The sequence below is a fragment of the Strix aluco genome, chromosome 4 (assembly GCF_031877795.1).
Source record: "Strix aluco isolate bStrAlu1 chromosome 4, bStrAlu1.hap1, whole genome shotgun sequence".
Lineage (NCBI taxonomy): Eukaryota > Metazoa > Chordata > Aves > Strigiformes > Strigidae > Strix > Strix aluco.
Window position 1 is genome coordinate 1,884,695 of NC_133934.1, and position 17,542 is coordinate 1,902,236.

General features: G+C 49.7%; 1 protein-coding gene across 8 annotated transcripts in view; it reads right to left on the bottom strand.

Moving 5' to 3' along the window:
• The window catches only part of SFXN5 (sideroflexin 5), a 107,001-nt gene extending 92,513 nt beyond the window's left edge, over window positions 1-14,488 (bottom strand). For 6 of the 8 annotated variants that reach the window (XM_074821764.1, XM_074821760.1, XM_074821758.1 and 3 more), the window contains exons 1-2: window positions 14,388-14,488; window positions 1,063-1,131 (exon numbers count right to left, since the gene is read on the bottom strand). In XM_074821764.1, coding sequence (XP_074677865.1) covers window positions 1,063-1,131; window positions 14,388-14,444 — 126 coding nt within the window. In that variant the 5' untranslated portion in view covers window positions 14,445-14,488. The remainder of the gene's footprint in view (window positions 1-1,062; window positions 1,132-14,387) is intronic. The other 2 variants (XM_074821766.1, XM_074821763.1) reach the window with 1 other exon arrangement.
• Window positions 14,489-17,542: the final 3,054 nt, after the last annotated feature.

Below are 17,542 nucleotides of genomic sequence, written 5' to 3' on the forward strand. Positions count from 1 at the left end.
CGGGTTACCTCCCCAGCCTGAGCTCCTCAGCAAGGTTTTTGAAAATTGATCTCAGGCTTGATCTGAACCTGTGCTTTCACAACAGAAAGTATAATCTTTGATTTGACGGTGGAAGAACAGCTGCTTTATTGTCTGCAGGTCTCTTGGGCACACACATAAAAGGTATCAAAATGAACATGATACATCTTAGCTTTATGTTTTGGAAAAAAGCTGGCTGATTTAGGAGAAAGAGATTATTTAAATAAGACCCAGCGGTGGGTCTTTTTTCCCACCACTACCACAGTGTGTAAAGAACTGGACTCAGTTCACTGCTAGCTACAATGAGCAGTTGAGCACCCTGTGTTTTGAGAATTGCTTGCACATATATTTTCATCTTACACTATCCTGCCTCAAAAAAAAAAAAAAAAGAGAGAAAAGAAAAAAGGAAAAAGCAGCTGCCCTTCACTGAAAGCAGAATCCTACGTTTTCTGCCAACAGGCAGAATTTAAGATCACCAGTAGAAATATTTCTTCTAAAGGATTCCCCACACCTATTAGTCACTATTTTATGAAAGCAGAGAAATGCAGTCATGCTGGACAACACTAAATGAAACATAAATGGGCCAGAAACCCAGACACCTGTTAGAAACAGGGTAATAACCATGGAAAAACTGCAACACTTTGCTCAGAAAAGGTCTTCTCGAGTGCAGCCACTGAAAAAACACAGTGTGAACCCACCCAGCTCGCTCTCTCCACGAGAATTAGTATTTGGTCTCTCATCTACTCACCTGCATTTTTTCCCCATGAAGACTTGTAGGAATTTTCCTTAACTGAAACCAGTTCAGGGTCTCACCAGTTACTAGAGGAAGATGGGAGACTGCCAGGTGTGGCTTCACTGATGTCTAATAAAAGCAAGTTTCTGCTACGCATTTAACAGAGCTCAGCTGGGCAATCAATCAACTGTGAGACACAAATCCACTGGAAACTTGACTTCGTTACTTCTGCTGTTCACAGAAAAACTTGTTTTTAATCTAAACCTGTCTAATAAACAGTACTTTCAGAAAACAAGGCGCGTATACATTACCTCAGTAACAAAGAGAGTGCGCGGATCGATGATGTCCAAGAAGTGCCTGAACCTGCCATAAAATGAAGTCTGGAAGACAAGAAAAAAAAAAAAGATGTGTTCAGTTAGAAATTGCTTTTCACCTGCTGCAGAGAAAGGTTTTATTTCCTCTGTAGAACTAAGTAGCAACTAAAAAGAAGTAATATAGAAGCTATTCACTGGTAACTTGTGATAGGAAGCCTGAAGGAAAAGATGAGGATTTGGACCCTGCTAACAGCAGTGTTGCTATTAACAGGATACTAATACAGATGCTTTAATAAAGGGGTACTATCAAGCTACTAAAATATCCTTTACTTTTTCCCCCCAAAATAAAATATTGCCTGCTTTGCTACCAGACCCCTGCTCTCAGGAGGAGGTCACAAAAACCCACCGTGCAGCTCCAGACCTCCACACCGAGCAGGGCTGTGGCAGGAATTCCCACCCTGCAGTGTCTTTATTGCCGTCCCTGCGCCGCTCAGCCTCACACCCTCTAGTACCCACCATGCAGGGCCAGCAGCACCACGGGGTCCCCAATTTTAGGGAGAAACTAGCATGAGGAAACTCCTCCACTGCTGGAAAAAAAAGTATGTGAAATTATTTTTTCAAATGCTCCAAAAAGAGTTTAATGTCTCAGCATGGGAACAAGTAGTTTTCTCCTTAATGGAAAGAATGAGAAAGATGAGACCAAGCACAAACCCAGTTTTGTGTGTTACATTTATTGCAGAATTGTCCAGGCACTAAACTAGGGCTGGCTTTCATCGTGCCAGCCCCTACACAAACACACAGCATAAAACTGACTGTGAACCTTAACGTATGTAAAAGAAACCATAACTTTATGGATTGGGCTTGTTCTTAGTTGCACATTTGGAAAAAATCACAGAATCCCAGAATCATCAAGGTTGGAAAAGACCTTGAAGATCCTCCAGCCCAACCATGAACCTCACCCTGACCGTTCCCAACTCCACCAGATCCCTCAGCGCTGGGTCAACCCGACTCTTCAACCCCTCCAGGGATGGGGACTCCCCCCCTGCCCTGGGCAGCCCATTCCAACGCCCAACAACCCCTTCTGCAAAGAAATCCTTCCTAAGAGCCAGTCTGACCCTGCCCTGGCGCAGCTTGAGGCCATTCCCTCTTGGCCTGCCGCTGGTTCCTTGGCTCAAGAGACTCATCCCCCCTCTCTGCACCCTCCTTTCAGGCAGTTGCAGAGGGCCATGAGGTCTCCCCTCAGCCTCCTCTTCTCCACACTAAACCCCCCAGTTCCCTAAATCTAGATATGCTTGTGTTAGGGATAACGCTGCACAAAAGCTGGTGAAGATGCTTTTGTTGGGAGCAGCAAAAGTGTCTGAAGGACCAGAAAGCGATCCAGAGAACAGGGAACAGAGTCTGAAAGCAGGGGGACATATCTGTAAAACAAGTCAGAAAGATCACAGGCAGCTCTAAAAGAAAGGAGAGCAGTTCTGACTCAGTATTTATAGAAAAAAAAAAAAAAAATTTAGGCAAGCCCAAAGCACCAGACCATGAAACATTAAGATATTAGGAGCACTCAGGATGCATGTACACCATCACTCAAACATCAGTCTGGATACTTTCATCTGGATGCAGATGCAGGTTGGGTGCCAGCGCTGCCTCAGCACAGCCTAAACTCTCATCTGGCCATGGGCAAGGCCAAACGGGTGCAGGGCAGCCCGGTCTAGCGGCTGCTCTCTCTCCCGTGGCTTCTCCCCAGCAGAATCTGCAGCCCATCGCGGGTGCAGAAAGGACACAGGTCACAGACCCCCACGTGCTCTTGAATATCGGGACCCCTTTGCCCTGGGTGCTCTCCAGCCACGCGCAGGCAAACCTCTTTTTGTGTCTGTAATGCAGAAACACGCTATAAATAAAAGAGCGGAATATGGATACAGCAGTGAGAATGGCATTTAATCACAGCCTGGCATCATTTTATGAAACATGCTGGTTCTTCTCTGCTGAATCCATCGAGCACAGAGAAATATCAGTAATACTGCCTACTTATTCAGGCAGAAATCCCTCTCTCATGGCAGTTTCCAGCATCGCTGCCGTCCACCACCTCGTGTTGCAACACCCCGTTCTCAGCTGCTTACAAAACTCTCTGCTGTTATTTTTCCATGTTCTGCACCAAAAAAAGAAAAACCCGCAACTAAACAAAATAGCTTCACATAACTTCAGAAGAAAAAAGCCCAGTGGTTTTTAATTAGCATTGATTTCATTAACACTAATTCTGGTAATTTCTAGCTTTTGCGAGCTTGGCGCTTTGCTGCTTTACTTTTATTTTTCAGTATAAAGAGCTCTGCAGATGCCACTGCCCTCCACATCGCTACTGCCCGACGCTTGCCAGTGGTGCAGAGAGTGACAGAACGAACGTGTGACTCACTTGGTCCCTCGTCACGTTATCCTGAGCGCTCCCACGTTCCACCGTCCCTCTCCCACTGCCCGTCCTGCTGCACTTGCTCAACGCCAAACAGCAACAGAGGAATTCAGAGCAGCTGGGAGAACGTGGTTTAAACAAGAACAGAAGGGGGGGGGACTTTTAAATTTAAGTGGTCTCGACTTCTCCACTGCCTTCATTGTTGTGATTTGCATTTCACACTGAGAAAAACAATTAAATAGAATTAAATAGAACATCAGTATTTTACACCTGCTTTACAAAGGTGTAAACGACAGAAGGCACACGGAAGGGGGAATGAGACCATAAGTTCAAGGGTACACAATATAAATGTTCTTTTAGAAGTACAGATTTAAATCCACAAAGCTGCAGAGGCTCTCAGGAAGCCGGTCCCGTAGCCCAGGGTCAGTTTTCGTTTGGCTCAGGTCCAGCGCTGGTCTCCTGCTCCGATCTTTGCCCAATGCCACCTCAGTGACCCCCAGCTTAGGACACGTTTCAGCAGCTCAAACCCATCCTGCTGCAATCCTGTTCCCACGCCTCCTCCTCCTCTCCTGCCCTGGGCCAGCGCTGACACTCTCCCGCTGCTGTAACTGTCTGATGGGGGAGCTGAGCGTGCCAAAAGTCTGATCCTTAAACGAGGGATTCACTTTCAGGTGGTGGCGTTGCCTGAACCTGTTCGTTCTGCGGTCAGAGAAGCCCAAGGGCAAAGGCAGGACCGTTCCAGAGGGGTCAGGACAACAGCCCTCAACCAAGGCTCCCACAGAACTGCACAGTGAGGTCCAGAGCAAAAAAAAATAAAAATAAAAAAGCTAATCCTACCATGCAGAGTTGCTAACCATTCCTTCAAATGCTTACGGCCAACATTTGTATCTTTAAGTACATGTACGCACAAAACCAACCAGAAATGTTGCAACCCAGTAAGGGAAAAACTGCTTTTCCAGCCTTGTGAAACTTAAAAGATCTGGATGAAAAAGTCTTGGGGCTTTCTGAAGGCTTTCTCCAAGAAACAAAATTGCTTTATCCTGGAAAATAAAAGTCTGGATATACAGGCTAGGCTAGGAACCAAGAAAATTAACCCAGACTGGTAGCAGGCACTGAGCTATGGGCTTGCTAGGAGATGATGGCCAAGGTGTCCTCTCAGATACCATAAAGCACCTCATGGTGCAAGGTCAGGCAGGGCCAGCTGCTGGTCTGCCAGCAGCCAGCACTATTGCAGTGTTCACTTCTTTCATCCCCACTTCTAAAAAAATAAAGAAACCACTCTCTTGCTACTGCCACTTCACAGAAAGGGCAAGGGGAGCACAGGGACTTCCTCCCTAGGCTGAAACCCAAAGCAGAAGCCAGTTCTGAAGAACATCTCTGACCATCAGGGATGCACAAAGAGACCAGGTGGCAAGACCCGAGGTGGAGCCCATCCTCCCTCCCGTCGGGCAGGCAACAAGACCCAACTCATCAGCTGTGGTTTCCACTCTTTCTGCATTACCATGAGCTCTCTAAAATGCAATTACATAAACATGCATTTCTTTGTTGCTCTTCTGAGCCACCTGGAAGTGAAAAACCCCTCTTAAAAGTCTCCCACGAAGGGGATTCTGGTGCTCAACCACCACCCAACCTTCCATCACCCTGAGGCTCAATCTCTGTCACGGTGATTGAAGCCAAAACCTCTTTCCCAGATCCCAAGAAACAGGGTGAGCTGCAGTCCCATGACAGCAAGTTATCCTTTAACACATCCTGATCAGCTGGGCACGCTCACAGGTCGACTCAGCGACATCCCTCATCGCCACCACAGCAGAAGACAAACCATTAACAAACTTCTTGCTCTGCTGCCTCTAGCCCAAGTTCCTTCAAACGAGGCAACTGCATTAAACCTCATTCACTCCCACATACAGGCCAAGATTTTAAAGAGAGCAGCTTTGTTAATCAAGCAACGGAAAAGAAAAACATTCTAATTGGTAAAAAAACACTTTCTTTCCCCATCCCACTTCTCCCCCTCATGTGCACGCAAGCTGGGCTCGCTTGCAATCAAAAAAAAAAAAAAAAGGGAGAAAAGCAAATAAAGCTCAGCCTTGGAGAAGGGAGAGCAACATGAAAGCAAGATGAGTGGCAGAATGGGATGGGTGGAAGTCCCCAGTTCTACATCTAAAACATCTCAAGTCATGGTGACATACCTTGTTTCATGAAAAAAACAGCCCGAAAAAGTAGAGGAATATGAGTTTGAACAAGTTTTGTTTTGTCTTTTAAACTGATGAATGAGAACCTCATTTTTCCACAACAAAAGCTCTCTTTCTGTGGTCTCTTCGAGAACCCCAAAAAATGGAACCAAATTCCAACCAAGGGCAAAGTTGTCTTCTTGAGGCTGCATCCAAACATCACCACTGCGTATTTCACTGCTCGGCCCTCCTAAGCAGCAGTGGATTTACCATGACTTTACAGCCCCTGAGCAAAAAAGTATCCATTGTTTTTACCACCATCCAGCCATGGGAGTTTGTGGGTTTCCTTTTCAGGTAAGCATGGAAAGCTGCTTCACTGCTAGACCTTGCTGGTTGCCTTTCCATCATCCAGGTCAGCTCCTGCTTCCCAGGTTTGGTCTCCTGACTAGAATCCATCAGAATATTTTTAATTAAAGAGTGGTATTTGTTTTCCCAGAGCTGCGTGCAAAACAAAAGGCAAAAAAAAACCCAAATCATAATCATTCAGAAATTAATTTAGGGGTAAATTAAATCAGATCCAACCATTGCAACTCAACTGCAACTCAAGACGCCTTCACGGACTTAACGCAAAACCAAACTCACAGAACAGATCAGGATTTTGCTCTCCAGTCCTAATTCAAATGGTTTCCTGCAAACACCAAGTGTCTACAGGGTAAGTAGGAAACCAATAGCCAAAATACAACAGACTATTTTGCAGACCGACCACAAAGAAGCCTTCAAGAAGGGCTTCTTTGGCTCTAACAAGCTAAAAAAATTGGTTCCCATAGTGGGGCTACAAGGGCTCAACCCAGAGACCCCCTGAACACATTCACCTTCATTTACACACCAACGTTTTTACCCTTCTCGCTCACCCTCAGGCTTCACTGAGCACTGCAATGCTTTGTGTGATGGGAGTATGGTGTTTAACTGTGAATAAAAGCCGTGAGAAACACATAAACACGACAAAATTCTTTCAGCTTAAAATACATTCAACTCCCAAATTATTTTCCAACATCAGATGAATTCACTGCATGTTACTGGCTGTATTTGCTGCACTCCAAAGCAGCAGGTAAAGCCAAGTGATCGAGCCCACACTGACCTTCTCAGTTTTCTTACAAGACCTTTTGGCTCTGCTAGAGGAATGGAGAAGCCCCTACAAAGAAGCTAATTTTAAAAGCGTTGGAAGAAATAAATTCAGACACATGTTAGAGACATGGTTTTTTTTACTCCTCTCTCTTTATTATCAAAAAAGCTATTTAAAATTTGGTGTTAATCTAGATCAGACCAGACACTGCCACATCATACTGCGGTTTCTACAGCGAAGAGACACCTCATGGAACACCTCAGTCTCGGGAAAACAAGAGACTGCCCTCAGGTGAAGCACAATATTGCAGTTTCTAGTTTTTATACTTTTCTTCCATAACTGCTTGAAATTCTGCCATTGCTAACAAGCGTTTACTTCCCCGGGTTATGACTGCTTTCTTTTTAAGCTCTGTTAGTTCGAGGGCTTTAGGATACATGGAGCAGCTGGCACTCTCGTACGGAACAGAATTATCTCAGCAAAACGGTGCTAAAACAAACTCCTGGGGTGCAGGACAAGCAGGGAAAGGCCAGGCATTGTGGCAAGTACTTGCCCACGGTCCATATTGTCAATCCTTTTACTTCGGAAACCACTTTCTGCAGGTCGTCACAACAGAGCACCCTGTTATTCCTGCAACTCAAGACAGCCGAGGCACTGCTCGGCCCTTCTCCCACCAGCTACTGCCTTGTCCCAGGCTCTGGCAAACACACGCTCATTCATTAACTCATTATTACAAATTCTAAGAAGAGGGAATTTGATTTTATTTGCCTTTTAAATGCTATTTCAGCGCTAAAACAATGTTATTCACTGTTCTAGCATGTTTTCTTTTGCTGTATATCATACACACAGAATCATCTAGGTTGGAAGGGACCTTGAAGCTCCTCCAGTCCAACCATGAACCTCACCCTGACCGTTCCCAACTCCACCAGATCCCTCAGCGCTGGGTCAACCCGACTCTTCAACCCCTCCAGGGATGGGGACTCCCCCCCTGCCCTGGGCAGCCCATTCCAATGCCCAACAACCCCTTCTGCAAAGAAATACTTCCTAATATCTAGTCTAAACCTTCCCTGGCACAACTTGAGGCCATTACCTCTTGTTCTATCACTTATTACTTGGTTAAAGAGACTCATCCCCAGCTCTCTGCACCCTCCTTTCAGGGAGTTGGAGAGGGCCACGAGGTCTCCCCTCAGCCTCCTCTTCTCCAGACTAAAACGAACCGCTTTCTCTTCCCATACCTCCTTCTGACCATTTCTCCTCCATCCTTTCTCCATCATTCCACGCCGATTATCAGCTAATAGCGGGAAAACAAGGTATTTCCACCTCCCCCCAAGGTTTGAACTGGACACACCAACTCTGCATCCATCCAGCAAAACAGGAGTTGTCAGGACAAGTGACCGGGATGAGAGGATCAAGCCCCAGGGCACAGGAACAGCCGGGCACGGCTCAGCGCACCAGCACAGCGGCAGCCCCACACCACACTGCAGGCAACCAAACCCTGATTTAAGTGAGAATTCAGGACAGTTCCAGTTAAACAGGATCATTTCCAGCTCTGGCCGTCGTACTCATGCAAGGGATGGAGCTTGCAAGACACCCAGAAGTTTGACCTTCAGCTCTCAAATAACCATCCACGATCTTTTTCGCCATTTTATCCCTGTAACATCTGTTGTAGTAAACAGTTATCTGGAAGAAAACCGAAAAACACAAATTTCATGTGATTAATCGCAGCTATTTTGGGACCACTTCTCACCAGCCTGCAAGCAAGATGAAGTTCTGCAAAGCGACTGGGAATATTAATTCCTTTACATGGCACAGCAGTTCATGGCGAGCACATCACAGCTCCAGCTCGTTAAAGCGGCTGTGCTGGGGGCCACACGCGATCCAGCTGACTCCGAGAGAAGAACCAGAAGGAAACGACCCCTTGCAGGCTCCAGAAATTGGAGGAAGGGCAGCGAAAGAGGTGAGTGACCATTAACAAGCACTTGCTTATCACCTTAAAGAGGGTGAGTGCGTATTCCTTTAAAGTCTGTGCTGGGCAGCCCTGGGAAGAACAGGAGATATGCACAACTTTACTGATTTAATTACAGTGTGATTTTTAAAAGGATTTAATTAAGCCAGAGCAAAAGGCATGCAGACTTGGGGTGGGGTGGGGTTTTTTTAGCTAAAAAAATCAGGCTTACGTCAGCTTTAAATTAATTAGGAAGAGATTTAAGCTAAACCAGACCAAATTAAGAAAATTCAAGCCATTGAGCAACAGGACTCTGGCAAGGTATGGCCGGACAGTAGAGCTGTGTAATTGCACACACGTTTGCAGACCAGTCCTTTACAAGTTCAGGCTAAAACTACAGATTCTCAGTCCTTTGATGCTCTCAGTGTGACTTTACAATAATAAAGGGCCAAGAGTCTGTAGGGGAGTAGCTCCTGCATCTCAGCAACTTCATCCCCCTGCAGTGACAGGTCTGCTCGTGAACGTGAGCACAGCCAGGGAGCAGCATGGAAACCTTCCACCGGCGTTACGTGGAGTAGTAGGGGCTTACATCTTGTAGCACAAGACACAAACAAACAATCTCCCTGTGTAAAACCCAATCCTGGCTCATAGAGATGTAAAAAAGCCAACGGATGGCGTTTTTGGCAGGTTCTGTGAAGTTAAGAGATAAACATCAAACTCAAAGGTGTCCCTACTTCTTCCTCTTCTCTGCAATTTGCTTTTAAGCATGTGTTTGCAGGCTCACATATAGGATCAACAAGGTCAGCCCATCTTCAGGGCTCAGAAAGCCACGCTTGGCGACCGCAAACACCATTTACCATACGCCAACCTCATCTCAAGCCGTTTGTACGTGCTGGGCTGGACCTGCACATACACAAGAGTTAAAGCAGTTATGACCCAACCTCAAACATTTGTATCAGCAATAGGCCAGGGAAGGGATCTTACCCCTGGACTCAGCACTGGTGAGGCCGCACCTCGATCCCTAGGTTCAGTTTTGGGCCCCTCCCTCCAAAAAGGCCATTGAATGACTCGAGCGTGTCCAGAGAAGGGCAACGGAGCTGGTGCAGGGTCTGGAGCACAGGTCTGATGGGGAGCGGCTGAGGGAACTGGGGGGGTTTAGTCTGGAGAAGAGGAGGCTGAGGGGAGACCTCATGGCCCTCTGCAACTGCCTGAAAGGAGGGTGCAGAGAGGGGGGATGAGTCTCTTGAGCCAAGGAACCAGCGCCAGGACAAGAGGGAATGGCCTCAAGCTGCGCCAGGGCAGGGTCAGACTGGCTCTTAGGAAGGATTTCTTTGCAGAAGGGGTTGTTGGGCGTTGGAATGGGCTGCCCAGGGCAGGGGGGGAGTCCCCATCCCTGGAGGGGTTGAAGAGTCGGGTTGACCCAGCGCTGAGGGATCTGGTGGAGTTGGGAACGGTCAGGGTGAGGTTCATGGTTGGGCTTGAGGATCTTCAAGGGCTTTTCCAACCGAGATGATTCTGTGATCCTTCCACAGCCTTTCAAGAAAATCCCTTCTCCATAATGATGCCTCTTTAGGAGAGAGGATTTTCATTCACTTTTTGAAGTGGAGAATAACATTACACTGAGCAGCACGAGGAGAAACTTCTGCGTTAGCGTCACGATATGGCTCCGGTTCCTCCTGCTGCCTGTCCCAGGGCTTTCAGCAATCACAGTACACAAGCAGCGAGCCACTAAGCTCCTGAGGGGCTCTATCTGTTATTGCAAGGGTTATCTTGGACATAGGAGGCATGTGGTTTGGCTAAGGGGGGTAAAAAAACCCTGGTTGTGCTTTAAACTTAACAGATTCAAGTATACAGAGAGCAAGAAATGATTTTTAGCACTAATAATGTCCTTATAAGATATTTCTGAGATTAGGATGTGTTGAGTTCCAATGTTTAAAATATCTGCAAGGCCAAGCTCTGACAACAGCACATCTCTAACGATGCTGTTGATATCGCAGGCACAGAAATGGCGTGTTTGGCCAACAGAATAAGCCAGCCTAAGCACACCATGTACTCCATGACCGTACGTACAGGCTGAGCTGTTCAAGGGATAAAAGATGCTTACAGTTCTGGGTTTGATTCCCTCTCCTCCCCTTAAAGGATCTAAGAACTGTGACTTTTTTTTATTATTTCCTTCTTTGCAAAGAGGACAAGGCACGCTCAGGAGTTCTGCTTGCGGAGATGACCACCCTCGACTTCAGATGGGAAGGAAGTCAGCTCACTTCTTGTTTGGTTTCCCCTGTGCTTACAGTCCTCTCACACTAGCCAAGACAACCTCGTGTTACTTTTTAAGAGGGCTGACCCCAATAAAAACCACCAGTTTAACTGGCACAATCTTCCCCCAGCAGTCAACACCCCTGGTTAGCAATCAGCTGCACCCACACCTTATTTAGACCCTTACTGGAAAGGTTTTCTCAGCTCCTCTGAGAGAAAAAAAATGCATTTATTTTGCCCAGGGTAAATGCCTGGGCTACAGGCAAAGACCCCAGAGCACTGGGAACACATATTTAGTGCTCTGGCTCTAGAAGGAGGAGCAGTTAGCAAATCCCTAAAGGGGGAGGAGAAGAAAAAAAAAAAAAAAAAAAAAAAAGAGTATGCCTAACAAGTTAGAACTACTTGTCAGAAAATTAAGTCCTTATCACACATTCTCAAGCCCAATGTCCTCATTTCTTCTTTTACCTAAAAATAGGCTGCTTCCACTGGGAGGCAGAGGCTCTTTCCAGCAAAGAAACAACAACAAAAAAAAAAAAAAGGTGACTCGACAGAATGCCACTTGCCTAAAGATCAGGAAAAAGAAGTGAACTGCAAAACAAGGGAGGGGGAAAAGGGGAATTTAATAACTCCAGAGGTGGGGATGGGGATGGACCGCTCCCGCCTGCTGTCCTAAATTCTGCTCAGCCACTTTCCGGGAGCTCTGGGTCACGGCAGGGGAAGGAAACTACCGTGTCTCCTCTGAACCAAATCCCCAGGCAGCTGAGTTTGCTCTCCAAGGTTTTTGTTCCTAACACACAACTTTTCCTTGTTTCCCACTCCCCCCCGCAGGGACAAAGATGCTTAGCACAGCTCCCTGCATCTCTCCCAGCCCCAGTTTTAGTCAAATCTCCCCTTAAATAGCCCCAGACCTCCTCTCAGCCAGCATTTCAGAGGAAAAGTAAATGCTGTCATCACACAGGGCTACATCTAGAATTTAAACAGCCACCCGAAGCGTCACTGATCCTTTCCAAAACAAGTAAGGCATCCTTTGTCAGCTGGACTGCTAAAGCCCAGATCTTATAAACATATAAAACCCCGCAACAGGCCACTGAAAGAATGGGAAAGGCCGAGAGCTACGGGGGAAAACGCGCTGAATAGCTGCTAGAAAAGGATCGTGCTGTTTAAGGTCTGCTGAGCCCTTGGGCTCACGTAGGTGTTGTTCCCCAGCACTGGAGACTGAAGTTTGGTAGCAAACACTAAGGGAAATAAATAACCGTAACTGTCTGACCCTGAGATGAAGGACCTCGGCTCTGCCAGGTCAGGCGATGGGACGTGGTTGTAGCGCTGATGGGTCTGGGTCAGGCTGCTCTGTCCCAGCTCGAGCAGAGCCAACTGGGTGTCCTAAGCCCCGGCAACCTCAAGTCTCCCTTGCTCTGTGACCCCACAACGCTGCCGGACCCCAGACTGGGCTTCACACGTGGGCAGATGGAGCAGGAGAAAGCAGGGGAGCATGGGTTGAGAGCTGGCAGGACACCAGCACCGTGACCCATTCTACAGCTCCCACAGGACCTCCACGCTGCTTTGCAGAAAATTTTACAGGAAAAGGAATAAAACCACTACAGAAGAGAAGGGGATTGATTTCTGATGCTCAGTGTGACCCTCTGGCAAAGCACCCCCGAAGCATCCAGTCCCAAGGGTGCTTTTGCCAACGGGCAACCCTCACCCTGAATCCAGCCGGCGGTGGAAACGCACCCATCTCTCCCAGGAGTGGCAGCGAGGAGAGAGGACGTCTCCGCTCAAACGCGCACGCAATCATTAACATCCTGCCATACCCCTCGAAACATTTTCTAAATGTTGCTACAAGTGACAGTCGCTCCTTAATGAACAGAACGCACCGATTCTGTGCCTGACTCGCTGCCAAGTGTGCCTCGAATCATCTGTGGTGTCTAGAAGGGAGTAGCGTCTCCTCCTCCTCCTCCTCCTCTCCTTATTAAAAAGCTTCATCTCCCCAGCCTGAGCATCCCTCAGCTCACGCAGCCGAGCAGGCTCCCGGCGCGGGGAAGTCACCCCTTCCTTGCTGTGGGGAAAATCTGTTGCTCTGAGGTCCCGCCACAACCTCCCGAACAGGGATAAGGCAGCGGGGGAAGAGGCATGTAGATCCACCACCCGAGAGCTGGCTCCCCACGGGAAATCAGCAACCGGACTTCTCAGCAACCCAAACGGGTGGCTTCGGTCAAGCCAAGCTCTGCGAGCTGCAATTAACAAGTCAGATGGTTGGCAAACAGCAGTCCCGTACAGATTTTGTGCGGATGGTGGGAAGAGAGTCTCCTTGGAGATTGCCCCAATAGTGGCGGGGGGTACACACCTATTAACGAGCAGACTCCTGCTACTCATTCTTGATTCGGTAATTGCAATGGCTCATTCCTCTCCAGAGGAGCCCTACCCAGCTCAAGAGTGATAGAAGGAGGTTTTATGAACTTTCTGTCAGCATGACATGGCTCCACGAGAATGAAGAGTGGTCTTTGTCCGCTGTGGCAGGGAGCCAGCAGGGTGCTTGTCAAGAGAGGCTGTGGAAGGCGGCAGCGGGGTCGAGCTGCTCTGACCCCTGCACTGGCTCTCCTCACCCAGGAATGGCTGCTGTGGGCTGCAGGCCTTCCTCGCCATTCCCCACTCATCAGGTACCGAGGATGGGACAGCTCTGCCAGGCCGATGCTGCTTCCTCACCTCACACGTTGCTCCCAAACCATGTTTCCTCGACGGCCACCTCTGACACCCCACACGACGCCATTTCGCAAGCATCAGCCCTTACCCAACCACCACCCCGACGCCGTGGAGGTGGCCGAGGAGACCCCGCAGCTCGTGCTGTCTGTTGTGAGGTGGCCAAAGCACCCCCACCCGGGAGCGGCCCTAGCTCCCACCCCCACCCAGTCCTCCCCGCTGCCCCAGGCCCTGCCCTGGAGGCCCCGCTCCCTCCCAGGGCCGCTCCTCACCTCCCTGCAACCTTGGGCCCGCCGCCACGCCCGCCAGGGCAGGGCCCAGCCCTCACCATATCCTACGGGGGGGGAAGGGGTGGGTTGGGGAAAGGCCGAGGCCGCGCCGTGCGCTGGCACCCGGGACCCCCGCACCCACCCAACCCCGCTGCCCTCGAGCGGCGGCCGCGGGGCTCGAACCCCCGGCCCAGGGGCACGGCGGGACGCGCCAATCATCGCCCGCCGCGGGAGTCGCCGCGGGGCGGGGGGCGGTGGCTCTGAGTGACAGCCGCGCGGCCCAACGGCAGGGGGGCTGCGCACCAATCAGCGCGCCGCCCTGGGGGAGGGCGGGAGGAGAGGAGAGGGGGTCTCTTTACGCGGAGAAGGGAGGAGGGGGGGGGGGTAGAAAACGATGCCGCGTAGAGGGGGGGGGGCGGGCAGCTCCCGCCGCCGCTCCCTCTCCCGTCCCGTCCCCCGCCGCCGGCGGTACCTGCTCGAAGCGGGGCTTCCCCAGCTGGAACGGGGGATAGTCCGCCGGTTCCGCCATTCCCTTCGCGCGCCGCAAGCGCCACTTTAAACAACCTCCCCCGCCGCCCCGGGCCCGCCCCTTGCGGCGCCGCCTCGCTGATTGGCCGAGGCCAACCGCAGCTGCCGCGGGGCACGCCGGGAGATGCAGTCCGAGCGGCGGGAGGGCGGGGCCGCCGCCACGGGGCGGGGCCGCCCCCGCCAGCCAATGGGGAGGGAGAAGCGGCGCGGGGCACGACGGGAAATGTGGTTTGGCGGGAACCTGAGGGGAGCCCCGAGGCAGGAGGGAGAGTGGATTCGCCTCGCGTTGGGGAGGTTGGACGAGGGTGCCCCCACCCTCTCTGGGCTCCCCCCTGCCCAGGCTGCCACCGCCTGAGGGGAGCGTGAGGCCCTGAGGGAGCAGCAAAAGGTTGGGGTAGAGCTGGGCCCACCTGTGCGGCATCAGGGCTCTGCAAGAGCCACGCACAGCGGATGTGTCTCTTCCCCTGCCTCCACTGCCACTTCCCCCTTATTTTTGTGAAATATCGATTGAATTTAGCCACTAAAGAGGTGTCTGAGGCAACCGGCCGTGCCCAGATGACAGAGCTCCCTTCTTCCTGCCCTAAAAGCACGTACACCGCGTGGCGCACGACCACGAGGCCGTGTTTCTGACCACCAGGACCTCTAAATAAAGTTCTTTTCTGAACGCAAACGTTTTCACAGTGACACCGACACAGCAGCCAGCATGTGGTGATAGATGATGCACGGGAACGTGACGTCGAAAGCAGATGTTTGCCGTAGTTCTGAAATGGTTTGAGCAAATAATAACACAGAGAAAGGTAAAAGCCCAAAAGCTTCTGAAAAAAACCCCTCAAATTTCATCATTTCCTTCTGGAAATACATATTCTTACTTTGATGGGAGCCTAACAATTGCTATTGACCTTCAAAATACATGATTAAAAAGAAAGAATAGGAAACCTAGAAATAATAAGTTTACTTTGATGCAGACTTATTCATCCGCTTCCTCCGTGTTACGATTTGTGGAGATAAAGGCAAGGTCATGCGGGGCTGGGAGCAGAAGGGGTGTGTATGAAGCGATCTCCAGAATCCTCTTCTCTAGATTAGTGGAATAAGAAGTGTCTGGCCCTTCAAATGCCAGCGAAATTGTTTGGAGGATTAGGATCAATTCTCCGAGGAAGAGCAAAGGGTCAGCAAATAGACTGGAGATGGGGATGAAGCCGGGAAGGCAGTCAGGGTGAAGAGGAAGGCTTGGCGCAGCAGCAGTAAAGACAACAGATTACAGAGCAGATCAGAAACAGATTTTCCATCTAAAGAGGTATTAAACAATATACCTGAAAAAAAGAAATCCCTTATTTTTCGCTATGCAGGGAAAAATATGAACATCACAACGTTTTGCTGTGGGGATGCTGCTGCTCTGCTTTATGGATGTGGTGCTGATTTTTTCTCCCCGCTCTCTTTCCATCTGCAAAACCTATTTCTGTTTTTAGGCTAATTCACCACTAATCCTCTTCACTGAATCTCAAATCTCCTGCAGCTTTGGGTAGAAAAGGGGCAGAAAAGGGGCCCGGCACAGAGCCTGCCGCAAGTATGATACCTCTGGTTGTGTCCGAAGCGCTTGGCCCACCGCAGCTGGCCGGTCGGTGGGCGAGGGGCTCCATCGGCTCCCACCCGGGCAGGGAGCTCATGCCGTGCCCCGAGCCTTGTGCTGTGAAAACGCATGAAAAACACAACCCTCCTCAGGAATGGACAGAGGATGAGCCAAGATCAGGTCCAACAACAAATCTGTCCTCAGAGTTAATGGTTTGCTTATTTAATTAAAGGTGGCTGCAGTGCAGAGCGGGGAGCGCTCGCTGCCTGCTGCTCCAGCCCTGCGACCAGGACAGGGTTTCACACGCCTTAAACCTCCTTGTGATCCCCCAGCACAACCACGGCGCTTGCAGCAGCTACATTTTACTGCTGCCCTTCTTATCCCTCCGCTCACGGCACCACGTCGATCTTCATCCTGAAGAACAGCACGTCCTTCGGGTTTGCTTTCTTGTAGGCAGGGTCTAACACTGCTTGGAGCCCTAACACTGTCTTAAAAGGAAAAATAAAATCATTTTGCTGTGACTAATGCTTCGCAGAGCAACTCTTCTTTTTCTAAAGGTTTCATCCCCGTACTTCACAAAAGTAAAGGCGGAAAAATCATGAGGGCTCTCAATAAATACAGATGATAACCCAAATCTCTCTGTCTCTACCCAAGGGAAATCCCCCTCCCTCCCATTACAGCTAGAGCCAGATAATTGATACAATCCCTAATGTTGACACACGAAATGTTTTGTAACAACAGAGGGGAGAGAATCTGTTTATCTAAAACCACATTTGGAGTGACATAAGACTATCACTTTTTTGGTTAAATACCAGAAAGAATATCAATTCTTTGGCTGATATCAATCTAACCAGATCCATTTAGACTGACAACTCGCGTTTCCCTGGTTTGGGGAAGAAGGAGGAGGGGTTGCTTCCCCAGATCAACAACTGTTAAGTCAACACTGACGTTTCTTTCCGTTTGGGGGGGGGGGGGGAGGAACAAGCTCCCCAGCCACCAAGCGAGCTCCTCTAAACACTGAGGGAAATTTGGGGGTCTCAGACGGCCACCCCACACGTGACAGCTGGGTGCAGGGCTGCGCTGCTGGCTCGGGGAGAAAGTCACAGGAACATTTCTTGTCGGCTTCCATCTGTAAAGCCAGATTTTAAGAAAACTTGCGGCGGGCAGCAAAACTCAGGCTTTGAACAACAAACCCAGCCAGTTCTTCCTGCAGGGATGGGGATTATTTGCATCGGTCCTGAGCCTCTGCTTAAACTTTCAAGCAGGCAGAGGCATCCGATGTAATCTCGCACAGCAGTTTTAGCATGACCGAGGTCTTAAAATCTTTTTCTTCCTCGATGGATTCCCGCTCCCCCAGCCTCCCAGCGACTGCTGCTTTCTCTGCGCCTCTGCAGCCGGGGGAAGCCCACGCGAGCTCCAACATTTCAGGCTGCCTTTCCTTAGGAGTCTTTCGGGGGGGCACAGTTCAGCGCCCCGATCCTGCGAAGCAGCGTGTCGGATACTCCCCCCCGCCCCCAGCCCATCCAGGCTCT